General features: G+C 37.9%; 1 protein-coding gene across 1 annotated transcript in view; it reads left to right on the top strand.

Annotated features, from left to right (window-relative positions):
• Positions 1-25,021, top strand: part of SETD3 (SET domain containing 3, actin N3(tau)-histidine methyltransferase) — a 64,028-nt gene that overhangs the window by 15,489 nt on the left and 23,518 nt on the right. The window contains exons 2-6 of the mRNA XM_087747669.1: positions 9,403-9,512; positions 11,170-11,262; positions 14,504-14,652; positions 15,733-15,805; positions 16,360-16,616. Coding sequence (XP_087603795.1) covers positions 9,410-9,512; positions 11,170-11,262; positions 14,504-14,652; positions 15,733-15,805; positions 16,360-16,616 — 675 coding nt within the window. The 5' untranslated portion in view covers positions 9,403-9,409. The remainder of the gene's footprint in view (positions 1-9,402; positions 9,513-11,169; positions 11,263-14,503; positions 14,653-15,732; positions 15,806-16,359; positions 16,617-25,021) is intronic.

Genomic DNA, 25,021 nt, shown 5'->3' with positions numbered 1-25,021 from the left:
AAGAACCTAGGGCACTCTGTATTTGTTGGACTGTGCATTGGACTGTTTCCGAGTACGGCATCTTGCCACAAGGAGCAAGTGTATCAAAGCTAGCTCTCAAAGAAGGAAATACTGTGGATTATGGCTAAGGAAGTTCTTGGGAAACATAAATTTACATTGTATTCTAAGTGGAATGCAATCCTAAGTGGAAACAGTATGGGCTTTTCTATCATTAATCTTATTAGTGTTTTCTGTAGGTTATTTTTGTCAGCATTCTCATCTGTGTTATGGCCATACTTCGGATTCTGTTTAAAAAAAAAAAAAAAGGCTGCCTTGTTATAAGCACTATACAATCACAGGAGGTCCCACTTCCAAAAGAGCTTACAACTTAAACAGAAGAACAGAAACATGCTGGAGAAAGAAAGTACACAAACACAGTGAACTGCAATGACATTGCATTTAGTAGAGCTTTGGGGCAAGTTTACAGAGGAAGTGAAGAAATGGAAGAAAAAGGACAGGGCAATGGTGGGAGAGGAGAATTAATAGCAAGAAGAGAACGGGTGGAGTACAGCAAAGGTGAGAGCTTGAGAGCTGGGGGGGAAAGGGATTGAATCAGTAACTAATTAGTCATTTATTTAGTGGGAACATCTAGATTAATACCTTCGGAGTGATGAGAGTGTTAATGTGGTTTCCAAGTGACATGATGTAGGTGGTTTTCACAAGCAAACATAGTGTTCATTGTAAATGTATAAACTGAATTTTTCTTAAAGATCACAGATCTCTTCCTCCACCCACACTGTTCTTACACTTCTTGATTTCATGCTTTCTCTTTGCTATAAAATGTATTTATCTTTTTACTCGCAGTCATAAGATTCAAGTTTAGGAGAAAAAAAAAACTTGGATCAGTGGAAGCAAAAGATCACATTCCTTGTAAACCTGGTCATATCAAGTGTAAAATTGTGTTCTCCTACATACAGATTGGAGAACTCCTGTCAATTGCCTGTAAGCATTAAGACCCTGGCTGCTCAACATATGTTGATACAAGAGATGATACACTTCCCTCTCTGAAGTAGAGGGGAAAATTACTTAGTCTAGGCAATCAAACTAGAAAAAAAAAAAAAATTGCAAGCCTGGTTTGTGTACATCCTACGCTTCTGTCCTCCCTCTCCATGCAGCCAAGGAACATATCCCACAACCACCTACTATACTCACCTCTCCGTGCTCTTTGCATGGCTTGAGAATTCCCTTGTCTTCTCCTTGTCTGCCCTTGTCGACCCGTATCTGTCCTCCTAATACTGATTCTAGATCTGCACCTCTCGCCTTCTGTGCTAGTGTATGCCAAGAAGTTGCGTGGGGTGGGAACTATTATGTAATGAGAACATAATGTAATTAGCATCTACAAGGATCTGAATTAAAGAAGATACAATGTTAAGATACTGCATTGGAAATATACCGAGTCCTTGAAGCAAAGTTAAACTTGAACTGATAACTCTTGCTGTGGGAATTCCTAACTTGGTTGTTATTGTAAAAGCTCAGTGCGTTTTTGAGAAGCTGGTTTGCTACTCTGTAAAGTAAAAAGTTAGAGCTGAAGCAAATAAGGCTTATAGGATCATGTCAGGTCTGTCCGCTGGTCAGGTCTTCCCGCTTCACCCGTCAACTTGTTGGACGTTTTTAATCAAATTTGACAGAGTGGGAGAACTCAAACATAAGTTGGTCTGCTTGCTAGAGGAAAAGCTGTGTTGAGAACAATTTATCTGCTTGGCCTGTTAGTCAGTCAACACGTGTGCTGATATTTTTGCCCAATATGCGCAGTTATATCAAAACCTGCAAAAGAAGATGCTGCTAGTAAGGTCACGTAGGGAGGGAACTGAAAGCAATGTGTAGTCCCAGAAGAGATGAGGAGGGTAACTGGGAGCATTGCAGGGATTCTGGGACCATTGGAAAAGGCATGCATAAGAAAGGGAGATGGACATCCAGAAGAAATCAGAATTCATGTATTCTGCATCATGTAGGATAAATTCTTTAAAACTAACACAGTTAAATACTTAAAAATTAATATGGTGTTTTCTGAGCACAATGATTACATTCACAGTGTTGTGACGAAGGTTACAAGCTTGTATTTTTACCCAGTGAGTGAGAACTAGGTATCTTTATAGTTCCTTATGATGTTTTTTTTTTTTTTTTTCTGTCAAACTTAACTGCAGCTCTATGTGGTGCTGCAGTGAACTTCTTGGTGGTCATGTGAATGTGAAAACTTGGGGGGGTTGTTAATGATTGAACAGATTAATTTTTTTCTGAAGTATTGTTTGGGAAAATCCAAATTTTATCATCCAAGCTTGGCATTGCTTCGATATGGAAATGTGGTCCTGTGATGTGGTCAAGTTCTCTAATACCATAAGTAACAGCTTTCTTAAAATGTTTAAGCAGTCATGGTTTTTTTTTTTTTTTAGGAAACACACACACTCAGTAGCAATTCTTTAGTACTTCTTTTGGGATTTTTGTACAGACTTCTCATGGTTACCTTCTAAAGCTGTTAGGTGAACACGCTCACTTTTTAAAGCTGGTGGAAAGGGGGTGGAATATTTTACAACTCATTAAAAAATTATTTGTGTGTGATGCGGAAACAAGTTCAAAGTCTGACACAACACAACTGCTCTTTGATAGCAGTATTAGAGGGGGGAGGTAGATCATTTACGCCCCTTTCTGCCAGTTTGGGCATGATTCTTCTTGCCAAGCCAGCTGATACACTATATTTGGAAATGTGGCTGTGTTGTGTGTTACCAAGCTTATTCATCATTGCTGTCAGCGTACTCTCTCTTTGCAGAATGCTTTCAGGAATTTTCAACAGGATTTACTTGGAAGGAAACATGGCATAGTACTTAAAAAATATTCACCAGAAGACAACCAGAAAAACAGACTGGGCGGGGGGGGGGAGCCCAAACCACTTTTCCACTGAAATGTGTATTGCTGCTTCTTCAGATATTTATGAAGTCTGCAGTTTATCTCAGTCCTGAAGGATTTGTTTTGTTTTGTTTTTGTCCACATGTCATGCAGCTGTATTTTTATATTGCTTCTTCTGTTGTCATGCATGTACTGGCAAACAGCCTGTCCTTTCATTGCTGTGTTGAGAAGCAGGCTTATACTTTATTTCTTTCTAAACAATAGTTTTAGTCACTTGCAAAAAAAGATGATTCATATCTGAAATTTTATTTCAAATTTAAAAATACTGGTTTTTTCTGAAGTTAAAAATCTTCTTGGAATTTTGGGGGTTTCTGTGGAATTGAAATCTAACTCTCAAATCTGTTTCATGAACTGTAATTTTATTAATGTAATTTTAATTACAAAAAGTAGTTTCACAAAGGAGGCATAGTTACTTTCTCCATATTGGGTCTCGTTATCGGTATAACTCATTATTTGCTGGTTAAATGTGGCAGAGAGCATTGCTCAACCAAACTCTTTTTTTGCCGAGTGTGAAATTGGATTACGTGTTGTGTGTTAGTTTTCAGAAATTTTGAGAAAACTTTCATAATCTATTTTTATATATTATATAAAATATATTATGTGATTATTTTTTTTTTTTAATACTAGGCTGGTCTGCTAGACTGGTATTTGGAATATGTTTTCTGGACAACCATGTATAGCAGCAATTCCTTTCAAATTACAGCTTTTACTAAACAATACATCAGACAGATTTTAAATAGTTATATCTGTTTCATGTAACTGAACAGTGAATGGAGATAAGTAATGTAGGAAGTGGAGACCTATTTTTCTGATTGGGAATTAGATAAAAAAGTAGTTTTGATCAAGACAGATGATTCCTTAAAAGGAAATACTTCCATAACAAGGTATCTCAAGATATCAGTCTGCTGGTTTTGCTTTTTTGTGTGAGATAGACTTGCTGATTTAATCATGCATGCAGAATATTTTCTCTATAGAAATTCTGATGACTAAGAAGCAATCGTTTAGACGAGGTACATGCATCAAAGGAGAGAGCGAAGATACTTACAGAGCATATTTCATGTTCATATACTGCTAGCATTCTACTGAAAAAATGCATTTCTGATTACAGTGCCATCAATCTAATGAGTTGTGTTCCCCAAACTTGTTTTTTCCTATGATATGTTTGCTGCATGTTATCTGAGCAGTAGGAGCTGAGACAGATCTCATGTTAGCCTTGAATTTCTTACTTGTGTAGAGCAGATTTCAGCTAGAGAATATTTTTTTGGCCTCTCAAACAATATTCACCTATGATAGTAATGCAAATACTTAGCGTTCAAATTTTTCTTTTTGTCGTATTTGGGAAGCTGAAGTTCACATACTCTGAAATCAGCTTTATCTTTAGACATAACTCTTGGCAATGCTTTCACTGCAAAAATAGATTCTCACTGCTAATGTGTTTCATACGGGGGAAAATTAAAATGTAGTGCTGACTGTGTACCATATTCATACAGCTTAATGTCCCGGTGTATCATTGTTCTGATTGCAGGGTGGCACTTTTCATGTCTCCATGTATAATGTGTGCATAGTTGTCTTTGGGTTTTTTCTAATCAAATCTACTGATGGATGTTTATATTCCAAGCAGATAAATAATACAACTTAAAAAAGGAAAAAAAAAAAAGCCTACAGTATTTTGGTGGTTGTGTATACAGAACATTTATTTAGACTGCTTTTCCTCAATTTATCGGTTGATAAACATACTTTGTTCTTAGAAATGAGAAACCAAAATCCTTCAAAATAATTTCAGTTTTTCAACTTATTTACCTTAATATTTATGAGCATCTTGATTGATATAAACTATATGTCATCATAATTTATAACTTGTAACATGGAATACACTGTGTGAGTGCTTTAATTTTCTGATGATTCTAAAGATGCAGGGGATTATGCTTAGAGGGAATGCAGAAAACCATTTGCATGAATCAACACAGAACTGCATTGTTCTTGCCCTGAATATTTTGGACTCTGTCCCTGAACCTGCTGTTGGATCCATTACAGACCCGTCTGACTTGATTTCTCTTAAGAACAGAAGGGTCTAAAATAAATGTAACAGGATGGCATATGGGAGAGTGGAACACTCAAGTGAATAGGTGATGTGCAGATAACGTCTTTGTGAAGGTGCCCTCCTGTACCAAGAGCTCCGTTTATCTTTTTACAAGTATGAGAGCATTACTAGGAAAAAAAAAGGAAAAAGTTTATAATGGGAAGACCATGAAAATAACCTTTTCTAAGTTCTTTTTTTGTTAGTATTTTGTTAGTTCTTCTGTGGCTTGTCTTACACTATATTATGGCAGGTTGGCCATTTATATTGATCCTATTTCCAATTTGTACTATTATAAATTAAACATGGGTCTCATAATGAGCATTACTCCTTGCTTCATATGAGCTGAAAAATGTTATCAAATCTCATATAAAATGTACTTGCTTGTGGCAGAGCAGTGTCTTTCCAGAGGATGTCCAGTGGTAATTTACAAACTTCAAGGGGCATGGCCAGCCGGTCTGATTACATTGAACCTGTGGGATCTCTTCCTGCCAGCCTGCATGGAAGGGCTTTTCATGGCAGAAGCTGTATTGGGAAAGTAAGTTATGCAGCTCAAGGGGGACTGGTAAAAGTAAGCAGTGCAGGTGGGTTGTTTGAGCCTCTGATAGTTGCTAGAGAGCGCTAAAATTGGGGGGAGGGGAGGGATGCCCCAGGACTTCAGCCTCCATGTATGCAGGGGTAGTCTTGTTCCTTGCACTGTTTAATGTCAGAAGATGAAAGAATTTGGTTTGTTTGCCTTCCTTTTTGAAAACACTTTATAGTTTTGCCTTAGATTTTTTCCCTTTTGTTACGAGGTGTTGTCTTCTCAGTCAGTTTTGAGCTCCTTTAATTTTGAGTTAATAAGTTAACAAGTTAACACTTAACCTTAATTTGCTTCCTGATCAAAGTTAGTATTTAAAATAAGCCTTGGGCTTGGCAGCTTCTTGATCACTGTAATGTTAATGGAAAATGAAAGCAGCCAGATTATGTACCTTTCCCACTAGAAGTTTTTTAACATATAGCATTTATATTTAAAAGATCTGCCCTATACAGTTACTTAACATATGGGTTGCAATTGTTTCAGCCTTGGTGTGGAGAAGCAGCATTTCAGCTTCTGGTCAGTACATTCCAGTATTAATACCAGCTGCCAAAGAACAAAACTTTTTGATAGAGTATGAGAGGAAACATTTCCTTTTGGGTAAGCTAGCTACACTGACCAAGGATAAAAGGATCCCTTTTATATATACAGAGGGCTCAGAACACCTGGAATCCAAAGTACTACTTCTGTACAGTGGGTTTTAGCATTTTTATGGATTTTACTGTGCAGAATGTGATAACTTAAAGCTGCTATGCCTGAGGTGATCTTGATGACTCAGGCAGTTGAAATCTTTCAGATGTCCAAAGTTACCTGAATGTGTCTGACTCCCCTCTCACTGCGAAGTAACTGGACATAGAATCTTCTATACTGTATAGGAAGATATTATATACCATATAGACTACGTAGGCTACCCATATAGAGGTGAAAACATCGGTTGCAGTAACATGTAGAATCATAGAAAAATGTAGATGAGAAGGGACCTCTGGAGATTGAGAGGCTCAATTTTCTGCTTTAACTTCAAAGTTAAATCAGGTTGCTTAGGGCCTTGCCCAGTCAAACTTTCAAATTCTCCAAGGTTGCTTGGAGATGCTGTTAGATCTCCATCCTGTTCCACTGCCTAACCACCCTCATGGTGAGGAGTTTCCTTACATCTGTTTGGAGTTTCCCTTGCAGCATCATGTGACTGTTGCCTGTTGACCTTTTGCTGTGCCTGCCTAAGAATCTGCCTCCACCCTTTGTATAACTCCCCATTACATAGGTGAACGCAGTAGCGGGCTCCTTTTCTTCTCCAGACTGAACAAACCCAACTCCCTCATCGTGTCTTTCATCTCGTGTGTCAGCCCTTTCACTATGTGGCCTCACCAGTGCCAAGCAGAAGGGAATAAGTCATTCCCTTGGCCTGCTGTTTATGCTCTTGCTTTTGCAGCTCAAACTACAGTTAGTTTTCATTGCTTTAAGGGTGCGTTGCTGGTTTATGTTCAACTTGCTGTCCACTAGAATCTCCAAGTCCTTTTCTGCAGAGCTGCGGCCTGTCTAGCCTGCAGCTGTAATGCTATATAGAGTTTTTTCTTTCCCAAATGCAGGGCACTTTATATTTGTCTTTGTTTAACTTTATCAAGTTCCTGTTGGCCACTTCCTCCAGTTTGCTGAGGTCCCTCTGAACGGTGGCCCTGCCCTCCATGTTGACTGCTTTCCCTGTTTTATGTCATCTGTAAATTTGCTGAGGATGCTTTCTGTCCTAGCATCCAAATCTGATGAAGATGTTGACCAGTATTGACCCCTGAGGAATACTGTGTCTAACCAGCTGGCAGTTAGAATTATTGACTACAACTCTTTGAACCTCATGGTCCAAGGAATTTTTTGTCCCCCTTGTTGTCCACCTATTCAGTCCATGTCTCCTCACTTTGACAGCCAGGATGCTGTGGAAGACAGTGTTAAAAACCTTGCTTAAGTCAAAGCAACTGGCAACCACTGATTGTCCCTGGCTCTGTGGAGAGCCACTTATTTCTTCAGAAGGCAGTCAGGTTGGTTGTATATGGTTTGCCTTTGGAAGTCTGTTGTCTGATCCCAGTCACACTGATGTCCATCGTGCCTGGAAACAGCTTCCCTTTAGGACTCACTCTATGTTTTTTACAGCAAATGAAGTGAGACTGACTACTGTCTAGTTCCCTGGATCCTCTATCCCCTCCTGCCCCCAACTTGCTTTTCTGTTGGGTTTTGTTTGTTTTTAAGTTTCCTGTTTCCTGTCATAGGCAATCACCATGACTTTTCAAAGGTGATAGCCAGCAGCCTTGCAGTGACATAAGCTAACTTTCTCAATATCTTGGATGTTTCCCATCTGGTCCTATGTACTTGTGTAGGTCCAGCTTACCTAAATAGTCTTTAACTTGGTAGCTCCTCTCCCTCAAGCTTTGCTACTAGATGCAGAAACGTGGGAAGCCTGATAGCAGACCTTGCGGGTAAAGACCATGCCCAAGCTGTTGGGTACCTCAGCTTTTTCTGTACCTTTCACCACTAGGTTGCTTCCCTATTTAGCAGCTGAATTACACTTTCCCCGATCTGTCTTTTGCTGATGGTGTACCTGTAGAAGTGTGTTTTCTTGCCTTTCACATCCCTCTTCAATATCAACTCCAGTCAAGCTTTACCTCCCTAACTCAGTCTCTGCTTGCCCAGACAGTGCATCTATATTCTCCTCCCGTTGCCTATCCCTGCTTCCACTTTACATATGTTCTGTTTTGTTTGCACTCAGTCAGTGAGGAGTCCCATGTACAGTCAGCTGGCCTCCTGCTGTGCCTGCCGATTTTCTTGTACGTTGGGAGGGCTTCTTTTTGTGCTCCGAGAAGAGAGTTCAGGAAGATGTCGTGGGCTCCCTTGTAGCTTCCCAGGGCGTTCTGCTTACCATTGCCTGAGCAAGCCCCAACTCTACTGTTCTGAGTCCAGAGTCTTTAGTCTGCTTCTTTCCTTCCTTTCTTTCCTCAAGATCTTACATTACCATTTCACAATTAGTCCATCCAAGGCTGCTGTTGGCCATCATATGCATGAGCAGTTCTTCCTTGTTCATGAGTACCAGATCTGTACAACCCATCCTCTAGGAGCCTGTTCAGCACCAGCATCAAAAATTGCTCCTAGTGCATGTGAGAAATTCCCTGGATATTTCATGCTCAGCTATGCTGCCCTTCCAGTAGATGTTGTGTGATTTAAGTACTCCATGAGAATGAGGGGCTCTGAATATTGGAAAACCAGCCTAGGAGGATGTTCCGTTTATTGTGGCAACTGAAAATAAATTTTCCTTAACTAGTTGTCTTGAACCACAAGAAGCTGCTGTAAAGATATACATACGGTATTTTGATTTTTATTTTGGAATGGAATACTAATTTTCTATTCATTTTTAATTACTACTTTAGTGCAGTCACAAATACTAATTCAGCTGATGTCCGCAGTGCAGCTGATGAGGTAAAATAACCTGGTTTTATATAGCATGGATACTTTGGTATCCATAATATTTGTTCACAACTAATGAATTTGCAACTGATCTGAATGTTTTTTCTTTGTCTCTAAGATTTCTAGTTTCTGATTACCCTGAGGTAATTAATGTGCAACTACATGAGATATTGTTTTAGATTGCACTGTATGGTTGTCTTACATTCAGGCCACATAAATACTGGCACATATATATGTGCCAGAAACAACTACTCACCCTCTTTTTTTTTTTTTTTAAGTGACTAATAAGAGAAGATCTTGTCCATTCATCATCATTGTATTTTGTTTCTTAGTAATTGGTGACAGTGTGCTTCTTAATCTGTTTTAGTTGGAAGATGGGGAAGAAGAGCCGAGTAAAAACTCAGAAGTCAGGTACAGGAGCCACAGCGACAGTATCTCCAAAGGAAATGTTGAATCTAATTAGTGAGTTATTGCAAAGTAAGTTTTGTTTTTATGCCTCTCTGGGAAAAGGGATGGTGTGCAGACCACTCAAAAACCTTCTCTTGTTGAAGCCAGTGAATTCTATTAATTTCCTGCAAGTGGCCAAGCTTGCTATTTCAACCTGCTTAAGGTAGAATAGTATGTATCTTATAGTATTTGTCTCTGTCAGTATATACCATTATTGGCTTATTTATATGTGTATGTATTGGACATACCATACTTCTGGCAGCCTTTGGCTTTACATCTCAACACAAGCATAAATACTGAGGGAGATTAGATTTAAAAAAAAAAAAAACAACCTAATTTAGATAACTTGACATTGAAGCTTTGTCAAAAATGTTTCTCTTGTCAACCTCAAGAATTGCACTGTTTCTGTTTATGATTTGAACAGTATTTTGAACTGATATCAGAGTAGAGAAATTAACTGTGGAAAGCAGCAATACACCTCACTTCCACTGCACTGATATTTTTGTTGCTTAAATAAAAAATTTTTTGTAGTTGTTGATTGGAAACTTTTTGTAATGCTTAGTTCCTGTGTATAGACCAAAGGTTGTTCCACTTGTTGAGGAACTTGGAACTCATTCATTATTTCTGGTAAATATGAAAAGCAGAGCATGATTTCATACGATGATGCTAAAATACTATTCGCTCTTTCTTCTGTCATGAGTAACTGTGCTGAGCTCCACTTCTTGTTGAAACACGAGTCCAAATTTTCATATCCTAGACACATCTAAATGTTGCCTTAGAAAAATTAGAATTTTTCTTTAACATTGCTCACAAAGAGGAGACAAGGAGTTGGCAGAGCATTTTGATGCTTATGCTACAATTGGCCTTTGCTTTGCTACCAAAAATAAAACGTAGATCTAATTTTCTAAGCAAAGACAAGTATCAGCTGTTCTTTTTGTCAAGCTTCCATATTTTATTCAACGCAAAGATTTTTCAGATCAGTTGAGCAAGGTAATCTTCAGCTGTCCACTTGGATTTATGCGGCGTAGATCAAGAAATCCACACACTGGCATTTAGAATATTGTCAGAGACACTGTGGATATAATCTAAAGCTAAAGCTTGGCTAAGTGTTCCTTTGCTTGTCCTTCCAGTACACGTGCATCTATGAAAACAGTATTGACTAGGCAGGTCAAATGTATGTACCAGCAAATTTCTTGATTACTTAAGGTAAGCTCTGTGCTATTATCATCTGCTTTCATTACAGCAAGAATGATGGCAAGCAGGCTAATGTAAACAGAGTGTTTTGCTTGGATTATTGAAAACAGAGACTTTTTTTTTGTCTTATCTGAGAGACTACCTACTTAATGGTCTGGTTGTTTACCTTTTTTCTTCCTAGCTTTTTAAACATTTGATATTTCTTAAATCTGAAAGAATAGTAAAAAAGAGAAAATAAAATAACTTCAGGCAAGTTATACTGTGAAAATTTTAAAAGTTTCTACTAATTACATTTCAAAGAATCAGATATTTATAACAATGGAGATTATAGTGTTTCCCATGTAAACATGTTTGAAGGATAAATAGTACTAAGGTTCAGTTAAAGTTGATGTGAAACCATGACCTTTTCTCTGATGTTAAAATATATATATATATACACACACACACACACTTTATTAAAGAAAACATTTTCACTTGGCATTTTTATTTCCAGAATGCAGCAGTCCTACCCCGGGTCCTGGTAAGGAATGGGAAGAATATGTACAGATTCGTTCACTTGTTGAGAAAATTCGCAAAAAGCAAAAAGGTAAATGTGAAAGACTGTAAGATGAGGGTGGCTCAGAGTATTGATTTGCCTAAAGAATTGTCTGTTGACAGCTAAAAGGAATATTTTTTGTTGTTATATAAATATTATGCAATCCTATTATTTTGGGATAAAAATCTTAATTCTCTGACATGCGGTTGCTTTCTGAAATATTCTGGTGGGCATGACCACTAGCATTAACCATTTTAATACTTGTAATTCTGAATGAATATCACAGACAGGTGATCCTGTGATAATTCTGTTCAATAAGTAGAAAAAAGAGCTTGAGATCGTGATGAGATGACAATCTGAAGGACTAGAAGTAAAAATCCTTTGAGAATAATAGACCTTTTGGATTCCTGATTGCATAGTCTGCCCTCTGCCTCTATAAATCTGAACATTTTGAATTTAATTTTATAACTATTTTATTTTAACCTGAACACTTTACTGGACATGGAAACAGTTGCAGCAATTCAACTTCATGACATTAAATTATGACAACATAAAAATATATAAATGCACAAAATAAATACATCAGCTAATAAATCTGACTGCTGTAAATCAAGCACATAATTAAAATAAAGATATGCTTATGGTACCACAGTTAATATGGAGTTTTATTGCCAATTTTCCTAAGTGTAAGATATGCTTATTTTTCAGATTAGAACAGTTTTCTTCCAGTATGTTCTGCAACAATTCACTGTTGTTGATACTTTATTTTCATATTAGCTTTGTTTTTATTTGGAGGTATGCTCTAAAGAATGTTTTTCGTGTAAGTTTAGTAAAATTAACTGGTTTTTGACTGTTGTATTTTAATGGCAGAAAAATAACAATTCTTTCTTCTCTGATATTTATACGGTAATGGCAAAAAAGCCAGACTGCATTTAAAATGGAGCTCGAGTGATTCGTGTACTTGCTTGAAAAAGTAGAAGACTGTACTTAGAGGCTTGAAATGTCCTTTTCACACCTGTTTTTAGCGCATAAGAATCCTACTTTATGAAAAGACTTTTAAACCTCTGAATGTCAGTTATTGGTGGAGGGCATATAGAAGAATAAATGATACTGTTTGAGTGACTGCATCCTGTAGCTCTGTAGAGGTGAACTTGATTAATTGTTTTGCTGTCCTGTGACTTCTATAAACATATGGTACATGTCCTGGTTTTTATGAGGTAATACATGTGTTATGGTAAAACATAATTCAGGTTAACATAGTTAGCACTTAGGTTGGGCTGATCACTATATCTTTCGTCTGTGCCAGAAAGATCGAAACATTCATGGGGAAAATGGCTGCTGGCAGAAGTGGTAGAATTAGTATAACAGTATTATGTTACTAGGACATCTTTTTTTCCTTGAAAGATGCAAAACCTACTAACCACAGCACTGTTGACATACAAATGGTTTTTAATGTAACATTTTTACATACATAGTGAGTATGAATAGTATGGTGTCTTTCAAAACTATTTTTTAATGGACCATAGTAATTTATACTACACAGTTTTCTAGCTTAATAAAATCTAAACAATTAGAAAAGGAAGTATAAATTGCTTTTGGGAACACTGAGATGTACAAATGAATATATATTGCCTAAAGTGTCATACTTCGTGGTTTTCTTGAATAGAACAGTGGGTTGCAGAATGTGAGCTAAAATGATCTTGATTATAGAAAACTCTTAATTTGAAAACTGAGTATTTTTACTTTCTAAAATTTTTCCTTGTTTGACTCATTAGCAAAATTTTAAATAAAACTAATTTTTCAATATAGGTTTTCATCAGTATAGCTATATTTTGTTCAGTATGGAAATAAATTGTTCCCCGATAGTGCTTGTAATTTAAAGGAGCTGCTCTTCTCTTTAATTTGGAAAAATGTGGGACGTATTGGACCGCATCATATATGAGGAACAGAGGTAGAATTTCAGAGATGCTTACAGAATGGTTCCAAATACAAGCTGGATATTAAAAGCTTCCAATAGCCTTGTACAGTACTCAGTGTTGGAAATCAAAAGAGCAAAGTCCTGGACAGTATAAACACCTATCAAGTTCTGTAGAAGCTATGTAACTAGACTTACTAGATTTGTGAAGCCTAGCTCTAAATATATTCCACAGAAAATAGCATACTGAAGGGAGTATGAAATACAGGAGAAATGCCAGCTTTTTTTTTTTTTTTTTTAAAAAAAAAGCCAAACCACTATGCACCACATTCTTATTTCATTCAAAAAAACCCACTTGATCAATATTGAGTTTTTATACTGCATCATCAAAGACTAAGTTTTAGATGATACTTGCAGTTTTATGTTAACTGCAAATTTGATTGGTTCTGGGGCTTGAAATGGGTGATTTGGAGGTGGGGGGGAAGATTTCAAATACACTAATGCTACTCTCTTAAAATCCTTTTAATCTAAAGATATAGTTACCACCTGTGCTTAACCAAAACATCTTTGGATGTAAGCAACTTGCTGATGACATTTTGTCACTCATAAAATGGCCTTAGCATTTCAGGGGCATTTGGACACTTAATGTGATCTGACACTAGAATTTGGGTTGAAGAGAACATAGAGGCGAAGAGGTACAGAAAAAGCTGGCAGAATATAGCTGGGAATCATAATGCACAGGTTCAAATCAGAAGAAGGGGAAAGCTGAGGAAATGAATGAGAGTTGCAATTTCACTGGTGGACCACATGCCTGTTGGAGAAGCCAAGTGTAAAAATTGGACAAGCTCTGTGATGTCAGGAGGATGATCAGTCCTTATTTTAGTAGATCTGTATGCTACAGGAAAAAGCTAACTGCCTTGTATGTGAGAGAAGGAGCTTCAAATCTGCTTATCATTTCCAGTGCTGAATTAATGAAATTGCAGCTTGCCTCTCAAATTCCTCCTTGTGTCGTATTTAACATGTTGTGGTGATTGCATTTATCATCAATATTAAGCTGGGAAATATTTTCGCTCAGCTTATTTAAAAGGGAAAGAGGAGGGGAGCTTCATATTTCATCACAGCTCAGTTTAGGTGGTTGTGTTTTTTAAGATGACTGGTAAGCCAATTTGGCACAATATTTAAGATGATGAAAATTGGGTATGGCATTTGTATACTATTGAGTAACACTTAACAAAGACCAGTTCTGACTCAGCTACTTCAAAGCAGAACTGCTGTGGGATAGCAGATAGCTTTCTACATGTGCTTTTATATTGAACTTCTTTATCTTTCTAGATCTTCTTATTTCTGCATTTGTTTTTTAACAAATTGTGTATATAGGTTTGTCTGTTGTCTTTGATGGAAAAAGAGATGACTATTTCCCTGAATTGATAAAGTGGGCAACTGAAAATGGAGCATCCACAGAGGGTTTTGAAATAGCTAACTTTGAAGAGGAGGGGTTTGGATTGAAAGCAACAAGAGAGATAAAGGTGAGCCTGTGAAAATTTGACTTAGATTAGAAAATCGTGTTTGGAATGTAGCTGCAGAGCTCTGAAACACTCGCCACCTTCCCATTCCCCTTTTGACTGCTTATGAAACTGCTGTTCTGAAATGCTCTCAACTCAGAGTACTTGAGAAATAAAATTATTGATAAAATTGAGTATTATTTTAGATGACTGTTGGATAGTACTGTGAGTACTATCAGTCTTTTTTTTTTTTTTCTTTGTTGCCTATACTCTTTACCTAATCACCAGAGTACTCTACCCCATTGATGCATCCCTCCCTTCCATGTTTTCTAACTACTTAGTCTCTTCTCCTCTTCTTTCATGTCCCTTCTTTTAAAGCACTGGGTTTTTTTGCCTCAGAAAAAGGTGCTTGCAATACTTAATTTCCAGTGAAAATGAAAAAAACAAAATTACCTGATAATTGTAAAGAATATCTTTTGATCATCAGGTAAGGAGTATAGACACACACAGTTAGCTAACTGTTAAAAAGTAAGCATTTAAGATTGCCTCTTTCCGTTCCCATTTTACAGATGGGAAACAGCTTTGGAGAACAATCAGCTGTTGTAGAAAGAATATAAGAAAATGAGCATATTATTCATTTTAGAGCTTTAGCAGCACATAGTTAATAAGGCTAGCACTACTGCTTGATAAAAATCCTGGACAGTTCTTCTAAAATAAGAATGGGCAATGTGAAAAGACGTCTGCTGGGAGAAAATATTGGATCATGTAATTAATAGCAATATAATGTATCTGGTAGCTTTGAGGTTGTGTGGGCGATCTACATGTTAGCAGTTCCAAACTGAAGCACTTTATTTTGTAAACTAAATGTCTTTGTTTTAAGCTTTGTATAATGCAGATTGGAACATTTGGTTACCACAATATGAAACATAGCATGTTTGTTTAATTTGCAGTGGAAGAAAAGGAAGAATTTTGCTTCAGAATAATTTTGATTTTTTTTTTTTTTTAATGAAAACAACCTGTAATTTAAAGACAATGTATGTTTGAGACACTTGGCATATCATATAAATGCTAACTGACCCTCTATGCATTTTTTCCTTTCTGTAGGCTGAAGAGTTGTTTCTGTGGGTTCCTAGAAAATTGTTGATGACAGTTGAGTCAGCTAAAAATTCAGTATTAGGTAAGAGCTTAAGGAAGTTCTTAAGCAAGAAGTTGAAATGTTTGGGATCATTCAGTAGGGGACTTTTTTTTTTTTTTTTTTTTTTTTTTTTTTAGCTGATCTCCTTTATTACAGGACTTCCTTATCATGCCAACCATCAGGTTTGGAATACCTAAAAGCCTGAAGTGTCAATGGCAAGAATTTAATTTTCCTCTTTGTTTCTGGCTGAGCGCACTAGATATCTTCCAGAACTGTGTGTGTTATTTCGAATGCATATCATGTAGCTTGTTTAACACTTGGAGATAAAATGTTCTGAGGTACTGAGAGTATTGTTATAGTTTCTTCATGTCTTCCATCGTGCAATTGTACATGAGGCATTTACTGGGTCAAATAATTTGCAGCATAATACAATGTGAGCAGCTAAGTATTTTAGAAGCCTGAAAAGCTTTTTTTTTTTTTTTTTTTTTGGTTGAAAATTCTTACATGCTATCTCATCATATTCATTTAAAGTAAATCTAGGATGATATTTTCTATGGACAATTGATTTAGTGCCTCATCTTTCTGGGTTAATTCAGGATCCCTGTATTCTCAAGATCGAATTCTTCAAGCCATGGGCAATATAACACTGGCATTCCATCTTCTTTGTGAGCGAGCCAACCCCAGCTCTTTCTGGCTGCCCTACATCCAGACACTCCCCAGTGAATATGACACTCCTCTCTATTTTGAAGAAGATGAAGTGCAGTATCTTCAGTCAACTCAGGCCATACATGATGTTTTTAGCCAATATAAAAATACAGCTCGACAGTATGCCTATTTCTACAAAGTTATTCAGGTAAGCATCTTAAATGTAGTGTATGTTGTTCTCATGATGATTATTGAGGAAGGTGTGAAAACAGTGATGCTAAATAAGAGAGCAAGGGTATTGCTCTTAAAGGTTTGAATCATTAAAGCAATTTCCTGCTGTTTTTTGAACTGCTGTTAAAATTTCACAGTTCAGTAGGTTTATGAATATATAAGAATGTATTTAGTTGGTTCAGAGGAGTGATTACTGCCCTTTGTTTGGTACTGGGTGAGGCTTCATCTGGAGTACTACACAGTTTTGGGCCCACCAGTACAAGAGACATTGACAAACTGGAATGAGATCAGAGGAGGACTACTAAGATGTCATTTGCTTCAGCCCTTTATCCGTACAAGGAGAGACTGAGGGACCTGGATTTGTTTATTCTGGGGAAAAGGCGATAAGGGATGATCCAATTATTGCTTTCAACTTGCTACTGGTACCCAGACTCCAGAAGTTTGCCTGTGGGAAGTTGGGCTAGGTGACCTGCAGAGATCTACAACCTATGCCTCTCTGACTCCCTGAAAAATGTATAGTTTGCAATAAGCAAAGTAAAACTATAATTGTTAATTGACATAGAATGAAACCATTGCATATGTTGTATTTCCAATGACCATGGATTAACTGTTGTTTTCTATTTATTTAACATAATTATTTTGATTGCTTTCACATACAAAGATAAACCCATCTGGTAATAATTTGAGTATGGGGAGGGTTGAGATGGGTGAACTTTTCATCGTGTTCTGAAGTAATGATTTAAATTGAGTTTCTAAGATAGAACTGTTACTCTGACTGATGTCTAGACATAATTGATGTTGTAAGTGAATGGTGATGTGTTGTTGTCAAGGTAGTGCTCAATGTTCAAACATCCAAAGCTTTTTATAGCACAATCTGTGCAAAAAACCATATGACTATGTACTGAATTTCCACAATTGTGTGATCTAGAGACATTTTTTTTGGCCATAGGAGAGGCCAGAAGACATAAAGCAATTCTATTCTCCTTTAACGTTATCAGAGTTCCAAAGCTTTTCTATTAACTGTTTTAAGTCGACAAAAGTTAAATTATTTTGCGTAGCTGTTTGAAACAAAGTTCTTCAAACACCAAACACAGTGTCAGTTTAGCAAGTATAAGGAGCAGAGGGACACATTTTGAAAACTAAAGTCATTGAAAATAGTGGGTGAAAACCAAATAAGATGCACTTCATTTTGAGGCAAGGAGTAGAGTAAGAACAGTGGCTTTAATATCAGGAAGGAATAAAATTCTTCCTTCCAGGTGTCACAATTCAGGAAACGACAGTTTAGCCAACTGTCTTTTCTTGCCATGTGCTATTGTAGGCTGCCAGTCCACACTTGACCTTCCAGCTTTTCACTTTTTTTCTCAAAGTATGCTGCCTGAACAAACAGAAATCTTATATTTTATTTCTTTAGGATATCTTTTTACCCCTAAATAGTTGTAAAGAGTTATTAGCAGAATATTGTGTAACATTATCCAATTCTTCCAGCTGCTATTCATGCTCTTGCAGTACTTAATCAGATAGCTAACTCTCACTATGAGTAGTTCTGTTATTTTCATTGACCAGTCCTGCACTAGTAGTATTATGTGAGAGGTTATGTGGTCACAACCAAACTGAAATACAGTTTTACAGAGAAATGAGATCTGGAATGAAACCCCGGATTTTGACTGCCATGTGTGCAGTATTTCAGAACCGCTTCTCAGTGATTGATGAATAGATGTAGACTGATATCAAAGTGATGCAAGCACAACTGAAGAATGTATATAAAATCCAGTGTTGTAACATCAGTTGAAGCATGACGTATCTAATGTGTGAAAAGCAGCTTAACTCTTTGACGAAACATTTTTTGTTTATGAAAGTTTCATGTGGCACATAATCTGCTTAAGGATGGCAAATAGACACGATTTCTCTTATTGTCTCGTAAAGCTAATCAAAGATCATTTGTATAGCATTTAAGCTAATGTGGGCAAAGTAACGTCTCACTAAAAAATAATTCCGCATCGAAGTCCATGCTGTTGACCGTTAAAAATCAGAAAAGCTACAATTTGAGCAAAGAAAATAATGGACGTGAGATGACTTTAGGGGCAGACTGTCTTTAGAACCCCAGTGATGGTGATGTGCTGTGCCTGGTAACAAGCCTTTAATACCCTGCGCTGCTTTATTTTCTGTTTTACATTTGCAATTCTATGGAAGCTGATGTGGCAGCTCATGGAGGATGACTTCTCAGTCTGATATTGTTGAGACTGATTCAGTTTGGTTTGATCTGCAGCAATGGGAAACCTTTGTGGAAATAGTGTTTAAATAAATGGCTGTCTTCTCTTTGAGCTTTATATTAGTATACCCAAAAAAGTGTTTAGTACTGTACTGTTGGCTTTTGTATGAACTGTTAAAACGTAGGTTCTGGTCACTTGTGGTCAGAAATCCAGACAAGATTTTTTTTTTTATACTCCTGACAAATGCTTTTATTGCTTGTTTTACGTTCTTGTATAATATAGCTGTTGTTTCATGTTGAATGTGGGCATGAAGGTAGATCGGGTAGGAATCATTTGCTTTATTTACTTGTTCTTTGGAGAATGACTGGTAATAAATATTAGGTAAATTTTAGCTGTGTTCTGGTGGTTTGGTGCCATGCTTAAGTGCTGCCGCATAACCACAATTTGAGCTGAAAGTTTCTTTACTAGTATTCAGTAAATGTCACATTAGGAAGAGACATAATTTCAGCTGGCTGCAGGAGTGCCAAGTGAATGTACTGCGTACCTATTTTATTAATGCTTTTGATGAAAACTTAAAACTTTCGAAAAGTTTTAAAACTTTTTGATTTCTGTTTCTGCTCTCAAAAATAAGAGCTTGTAATTTATGAAATGGTGGAGAAAAAAAGTTCATAGGGAAAAAAAAAAGCCCTTTTCTTACCTAAAACAAAGTACCATTTTTCATTATTCAGAAAAGCTGAAATTAATTTTGATATCATCTTGCATGCACTCATATCATTTTATGAACAAAGTTGACCCACAAAATACTAGTGCTAAGGGTAATTCGTGAGCATATGGAAAAGGGAAGAAGAGGTGGGGAGAGAAAAATTCATCATATAAATGAAAAAAAGCAAAGCAAATCCACTTTCCTATTAAAGGCAGTGTACTCTGCAAGCTTTATGAAAGTGAATGTTAGAATTTTGTATACCGTAATTTCATTCAGTGCTACTACTGCTTTAGCATAAGCGTTTTAATGAAAGCTGTCCTGTGTGACTGGAATTTTGATACTGCTTCAGGTATGCAGACTAATATTTTTTTAAAATACACAAATACACTTCTTGTAATACAAAAATCTTATAACTATACTTACTTTCTTGATAGCTATTCTACTGCAGAAAGTAAAACTAGTAGCATCTTGAAATAAAAGGCGTTCTGTTGATATTTGAAGGCACTGAAAAAGGGAATATTTTTGCAGGCAAAATATTTTAACTCCTTTGCAGCATTTTTAGTCTGCAAAATGTTTCTAATGGCTGGGGGAATAAAAGGGTTACCAAATCATTTCTTCAAAAGCTTCATTTTCTTTCCAAATAGGATTGCTAGACTGTTATTAAGATAATTTGGCTTCTGATAGGTGTGTGGTTTTAAACATTGTTTGACAAGTGCTGGTCTGTTTTATTTCCCTAGCTCTTCTCCATCAGGGTGGCTTTCTCGGAAGGCTGCAGTCCTAACTCTTTCTCCAAGTGCTTAGTCTGGCTACACATGAAGAATGGGCAGATTTATGAATTTCACAGCTGTTGCAAGCTAAGCTGTAGTCTGGTTTGATAAGCAGAAACAGGTGGGATGTTGAGTAGACAAAAATAAACCCTTGAGCATGTTAGCCAGGCTCTATAAACCACACTGACACCTTTTTAAACATATGTAATTTGATAACTAAAAAATAGTTAAAAGTTCTTACAGATGTACTTTAAAGGCATATTTGGCCTCTGCATTGCTATCAAAATACAGCGAATGGTCAAAAGAGGACTTTTATTGCAGCAGACTCGTAGTTTGCAAGATGTTTTTGTAGTTTGTTCCAAAGAGAAATTTTGTAAACTGCAGGGTTTTCTCTTCCCCTGGAAGGTATGCGTGTGACTCCCATTAACATTTATGGGCATTGCATGCCTACTGAAGGGTGAACAGAGCCCAAATATTTATGGCTTGATGTTAAATTTTTTTTCCTACACTGAAATGTGGTATAATAGGCACAAGAGGGAGCCATATAGTTTACAGACATTCACAGTGAGAAAATTCCTACAGAAAATAGAACCAAGTTTGAACCTTTTTTAAAAGAACATGCAGCGGTCTTCGTGTTTGAATTTCACTTGCATCTGCGTGCCTGCTTGTAGTCTACTGCAGAGAATTTTTTGTAAATCAAAACAAGACATCAAGACAAGGAGTGCCCTTAGAGAAGGTGGAAGTGCCCAAACTCTATTTACATTTTGGACACTATGGGTCTGAAGCAGCATTGTATCTTTTCCTCAGGTGTAGTAAAGGCTGTTATTCCCTGCTTTACTAACAGGCAATTATCATAAAATGATAATTTTAGTTAACTTTTAAAATCTTTGAAGTGGTGAGTCTGAAACCAGCAGAGCCCATCAGCTAGCCATAGCTTTTGCCATGGTAGCCAGCTGTATGCATTCAGTGGCACTCTATGTGTAAGTAGTATCTGTATGTAGCTGCCTCTCATGTGCTGGAAAAGTTTTGCAGGCCTGTCCAGGGTGGCAGTTTGGTATTGATTTAGACAGTGTTTTCAGCCTGTAGTCTCTGGACCACTGGGGGACTGCAGATTTTCCTGAAGGGCACCAGCAAGCTAGCTGTCTGAAAAAAAACCCAAACAACAAAACAAAACAAACCCAAAACCTGACAGTGGGCATCTGCTATAGGCTGCCTGATCAGGAGGAAGGAAGGAGCTGATAAGGCCTTCTACAGACAGCTAGAAATAGCCTCATGTTTGCAGGCCCTGGTCCTCCTGGGGGACTTCAACCACACCGATATCTGTTAAAGGGACAACACAGCAAGGTATAAGCAATCCAGGAGGTTTGTGGAGAGCATTGATGACAATCAGTCCCTGCTGAATGGGGCAGGGGACCTGGTGACACAGAACATGGAAAAAGCTGAGGTACCAAAGGCCGCCTTTGCCTCAGTCTTTACTAGCAAGACCAGCCTTCAAGAATCCCAGGTCCCAGACACCAGGAAGAAGGGCTGAAGCAAGGAAGATGTACCCTTGGTGGAAGAGGATCAGGTCAGGGAATACTTAAGCAAACCGGACATACACAAGTCCGTGGGCCCTGATGGGATGCACACACAAGTGCTGAGGGAGCTGGCTGATGTTATTGTGAGGTGACTCGCACGCTTGAGGGACAGGATGCCATCCAGAGGGACCTGGGCAAGCTTGAGAAGTAGGCCCACGTGAACCTCATGAGGTTCAACAAGGACAAGTGCAAGGTCCTGCACCTAGGTCGGGGCAACCCTCGGTATCGATACAGGCTGGGGGATGAAGGGATTGAGAGCAGCCCTGAGGAGAAGGACTTGGGGGTGCTGGGGGATGAAAAGCTGGACATGAGCCGGCAATGTGCACTCGCAGCCCAGAAAGCCAACCATATCCTGGGCTGCATCAAAAGCAGAGTGGCCAGCGGGGCAAGGGAGGTGATTCTGCCCCTCTACTCTACTCTGGTGAGACCCTACCTGCAGTACTGCGTCCAGCTCTGGAGCCCTCAGCAGAGGAAGGACATGGGCCTGTTGGAGCAGGTCCAGAGGAGGGACACAAAAATGATCAGAGGGATGGAACACCTCTCCTATGAGGAAAGGCTGAGAGAACGGGGGTTGTTCAGCCTGGAGAAGAGAACGCTCCAGGGAGACCTTATTGCAGCCTTTCAGTACTAAAAGGGGGCTTATAAGAAAGACAGGGACAAACTTTTTAGCAGGGCCTGTTGCGATAGGACAAGGGGTAATGGTTTTAAACTAAAAGAGGGTAGATTCAGACTAGATATAAGGAAGAAATTTTTTACAACGAGGGTGGTGAAACACTGGAACGGGTTGCCCAGAGAGGTGGTAGATGCCCCATCCTTGGAAACATTCAAGGTCAGGTTGGACAGGGCTCTGAGCAACCTGATCAAGTTGAAGATGTCCCTGCACATTGCAGGGGGGTTGGACTAGATGACCTTTAAAGGTCCCTTCCATCCCAAACTATTCTATGATACTGTGACTCTCAATGATCTTTGAAGGATCATGATGACTGGGAGAGGTGCCTGAGGACTGCAGGAAAGCAAATGCCACTCCTATCCTCAGGAAGGACAGGAAGAAGGACCCAGGGAACTACAAGCCTGTCAGCTTCACTTTGATCCCTGGGAACATGCCATCCAGTGGGACCTTGGCAGGCTGGAGAAATGGGCTGAGAGTTGATGAAGTTCAACAAGAAATACAAAGTCCCGCACTTGGGGTGGAATAATCCCATGAATACGTTGGGGGCCAAGTTGAACATGAGCCAGCAATGTGCCTTTGCAGCAAAAAGGGCTAATGGCATCCTGGGCTGCACTAGGAGTGTTGCCAGCAGGTTGAGGGAGGTGATCCTTCCCCCCTCCTCAGCACTGGTGAGGCCACACCCAGGGTACTGTGTCCAGTGTTGGGCTCCCCAGTACAAGAGAGATTGGTAAGTAAGAATTTTAGAATTAAACCAAATGGAGAAAGCAAAGTCACCTGTTTAAGTAACATTTTTAGCAAGTAAATTTAATTTTCTTTGACTCAGTTTTATGTTTCTTTGCCAAGTTAATGAGCAAATACTTGCAAATGCTTTCTTCGCCTTCTGTCAAGCTACTGTTACTGAAGAAGGCAGAAGCTGCCCCATGAATCATGCTTTCTTTTTTTAATAGAATCTATTTAGTAGAAGTCATTAATACTTTTAGATAGTATCTGTAGTCTGGTTTGTATCCAGTGTTCCACAGAAACACACTCATACCAGTTTTTTGACTAGCGTGTATTGATATGTGGACAGTGCTTGTGAAAGTGTTATTGTAGTCCCATTGTGAATACAATCCTTGCAGTAATCTATCCAAAATTGTTTTGATCTGTTTGCGTGCACTATTGGACAGAGAACTTAATTTCCTGGAGGCTGTAATACCTTTTGATCAGATACTAAATTTAATTTATTATTCATAAAAATTTGACTAATTGATTTAGCGTGAATGAAATTCTAAAATCCAGTTATTCGCTGTTGGGCACTGGAATATCATTTTAGTTAGGACGTTTTAACACATTAAGTTCTAGATCTCAAAATAATATTACAGCATCTTTAAAATCTGGTATCACATTTGACTCTTCAATATTGGGTGTATTAGGTGAGATTTCACATCTCTAGCTTAATTTTGACACCGATTTTTGAAGTTGTGATGATACTTTCAATATGACTTATGCCGCTCTTACGTTATTTTTCTGTACTGTTTCTAATCTATCCTACTCCAATAAGCATATGATTTTCCAGGTCAGCGTGAAGTAGAACGTCTGGTGTCTCTCTGTACTTGGCTTTAAGATACCACCATTTAACTTTCATGTGCTAAATAATGTTTGAGTTGAATGCAGACAAGTATACTGCCTTTTAAAATACTCTATACTATTCAAATGTTTGGAATTTGTTTATTATTTTTAAGTTAATATAATAGAGGATATTTTAATGCTTCTAAAGAGTTCAACCAATATGCAGTCAAAAGCAACTGTATTTGGAAGCAGAATACAGTTTTGATCATGTACCAGGTAGGTCCTTAGGGTTCTCAGTTTTCCCCCCTACTTGATTTACACATATTGGCATGCCAATCAAATAGCTTTTTTCAGAAGTGATGTCAGTGACACTGTAAAAAATGAGTGGAAGAAAGATGGCACAGTTGTAAGCCCTATAAAATTTTTCCCTTTTGTTTACTTGTCTACTATACGTGTCACCTTAAGGAGAAATTTAAAATTCCTTGAGTGGGCAGTTACAAAGGTAAAATAGTGTTGCTATTTAATTTGCTTTGTCTGAATTTCAATGCCTGAGTTGTTCTGCTTGATCAATAATAAATCAATAGGCAGTTAATAATGGAATATATTTATACCTTTCTGTGTTTTTCCTCTCTGTGAGGCCCAAAATATTGTATTAATCTGTTTTGCTGGCAGTAAACTGAGGATTGACTGTATGCTTGTACTGTACCGCTTAGTGTATCTACCGTAAGGTGGGTTAGACTTCAAACATGCGGCAAATTACTGATTTTTCTGTCACTTCTGGTATATCCCACTCCCAGCTATGATGATGATAACGGCAGATCCTGGGGCTTCATTGAGCCATTCCTGTGGCTGCCTCTCTCCATCGCAGAAGCAGCTACAGGCTTCGCTGGGTTGCGTCTGTCCGTCT

The sequence above is a fragment of the Nipponia nippon genome, unplaced genomic scaffold (assembly GCF_047370975.1).
Source record: "Nipponia nippon isolate SJK-2023a ecotype South Korea unplaced genomic scaffold, ASM4737097v1 scaffold_11, whole genome shotgun sequence".
Classification (NCBI taxonomy): Eukaryota; Metazoa; Chordata; class Aves; order Pelecaniformes; family Threskiornithidae; genus Nipponia; species Nipponia nippon.
Note: the sequence above shows the minus strand (reverse complement) of the source record. Positions and strands in the feature narration are given on the sequence as shown.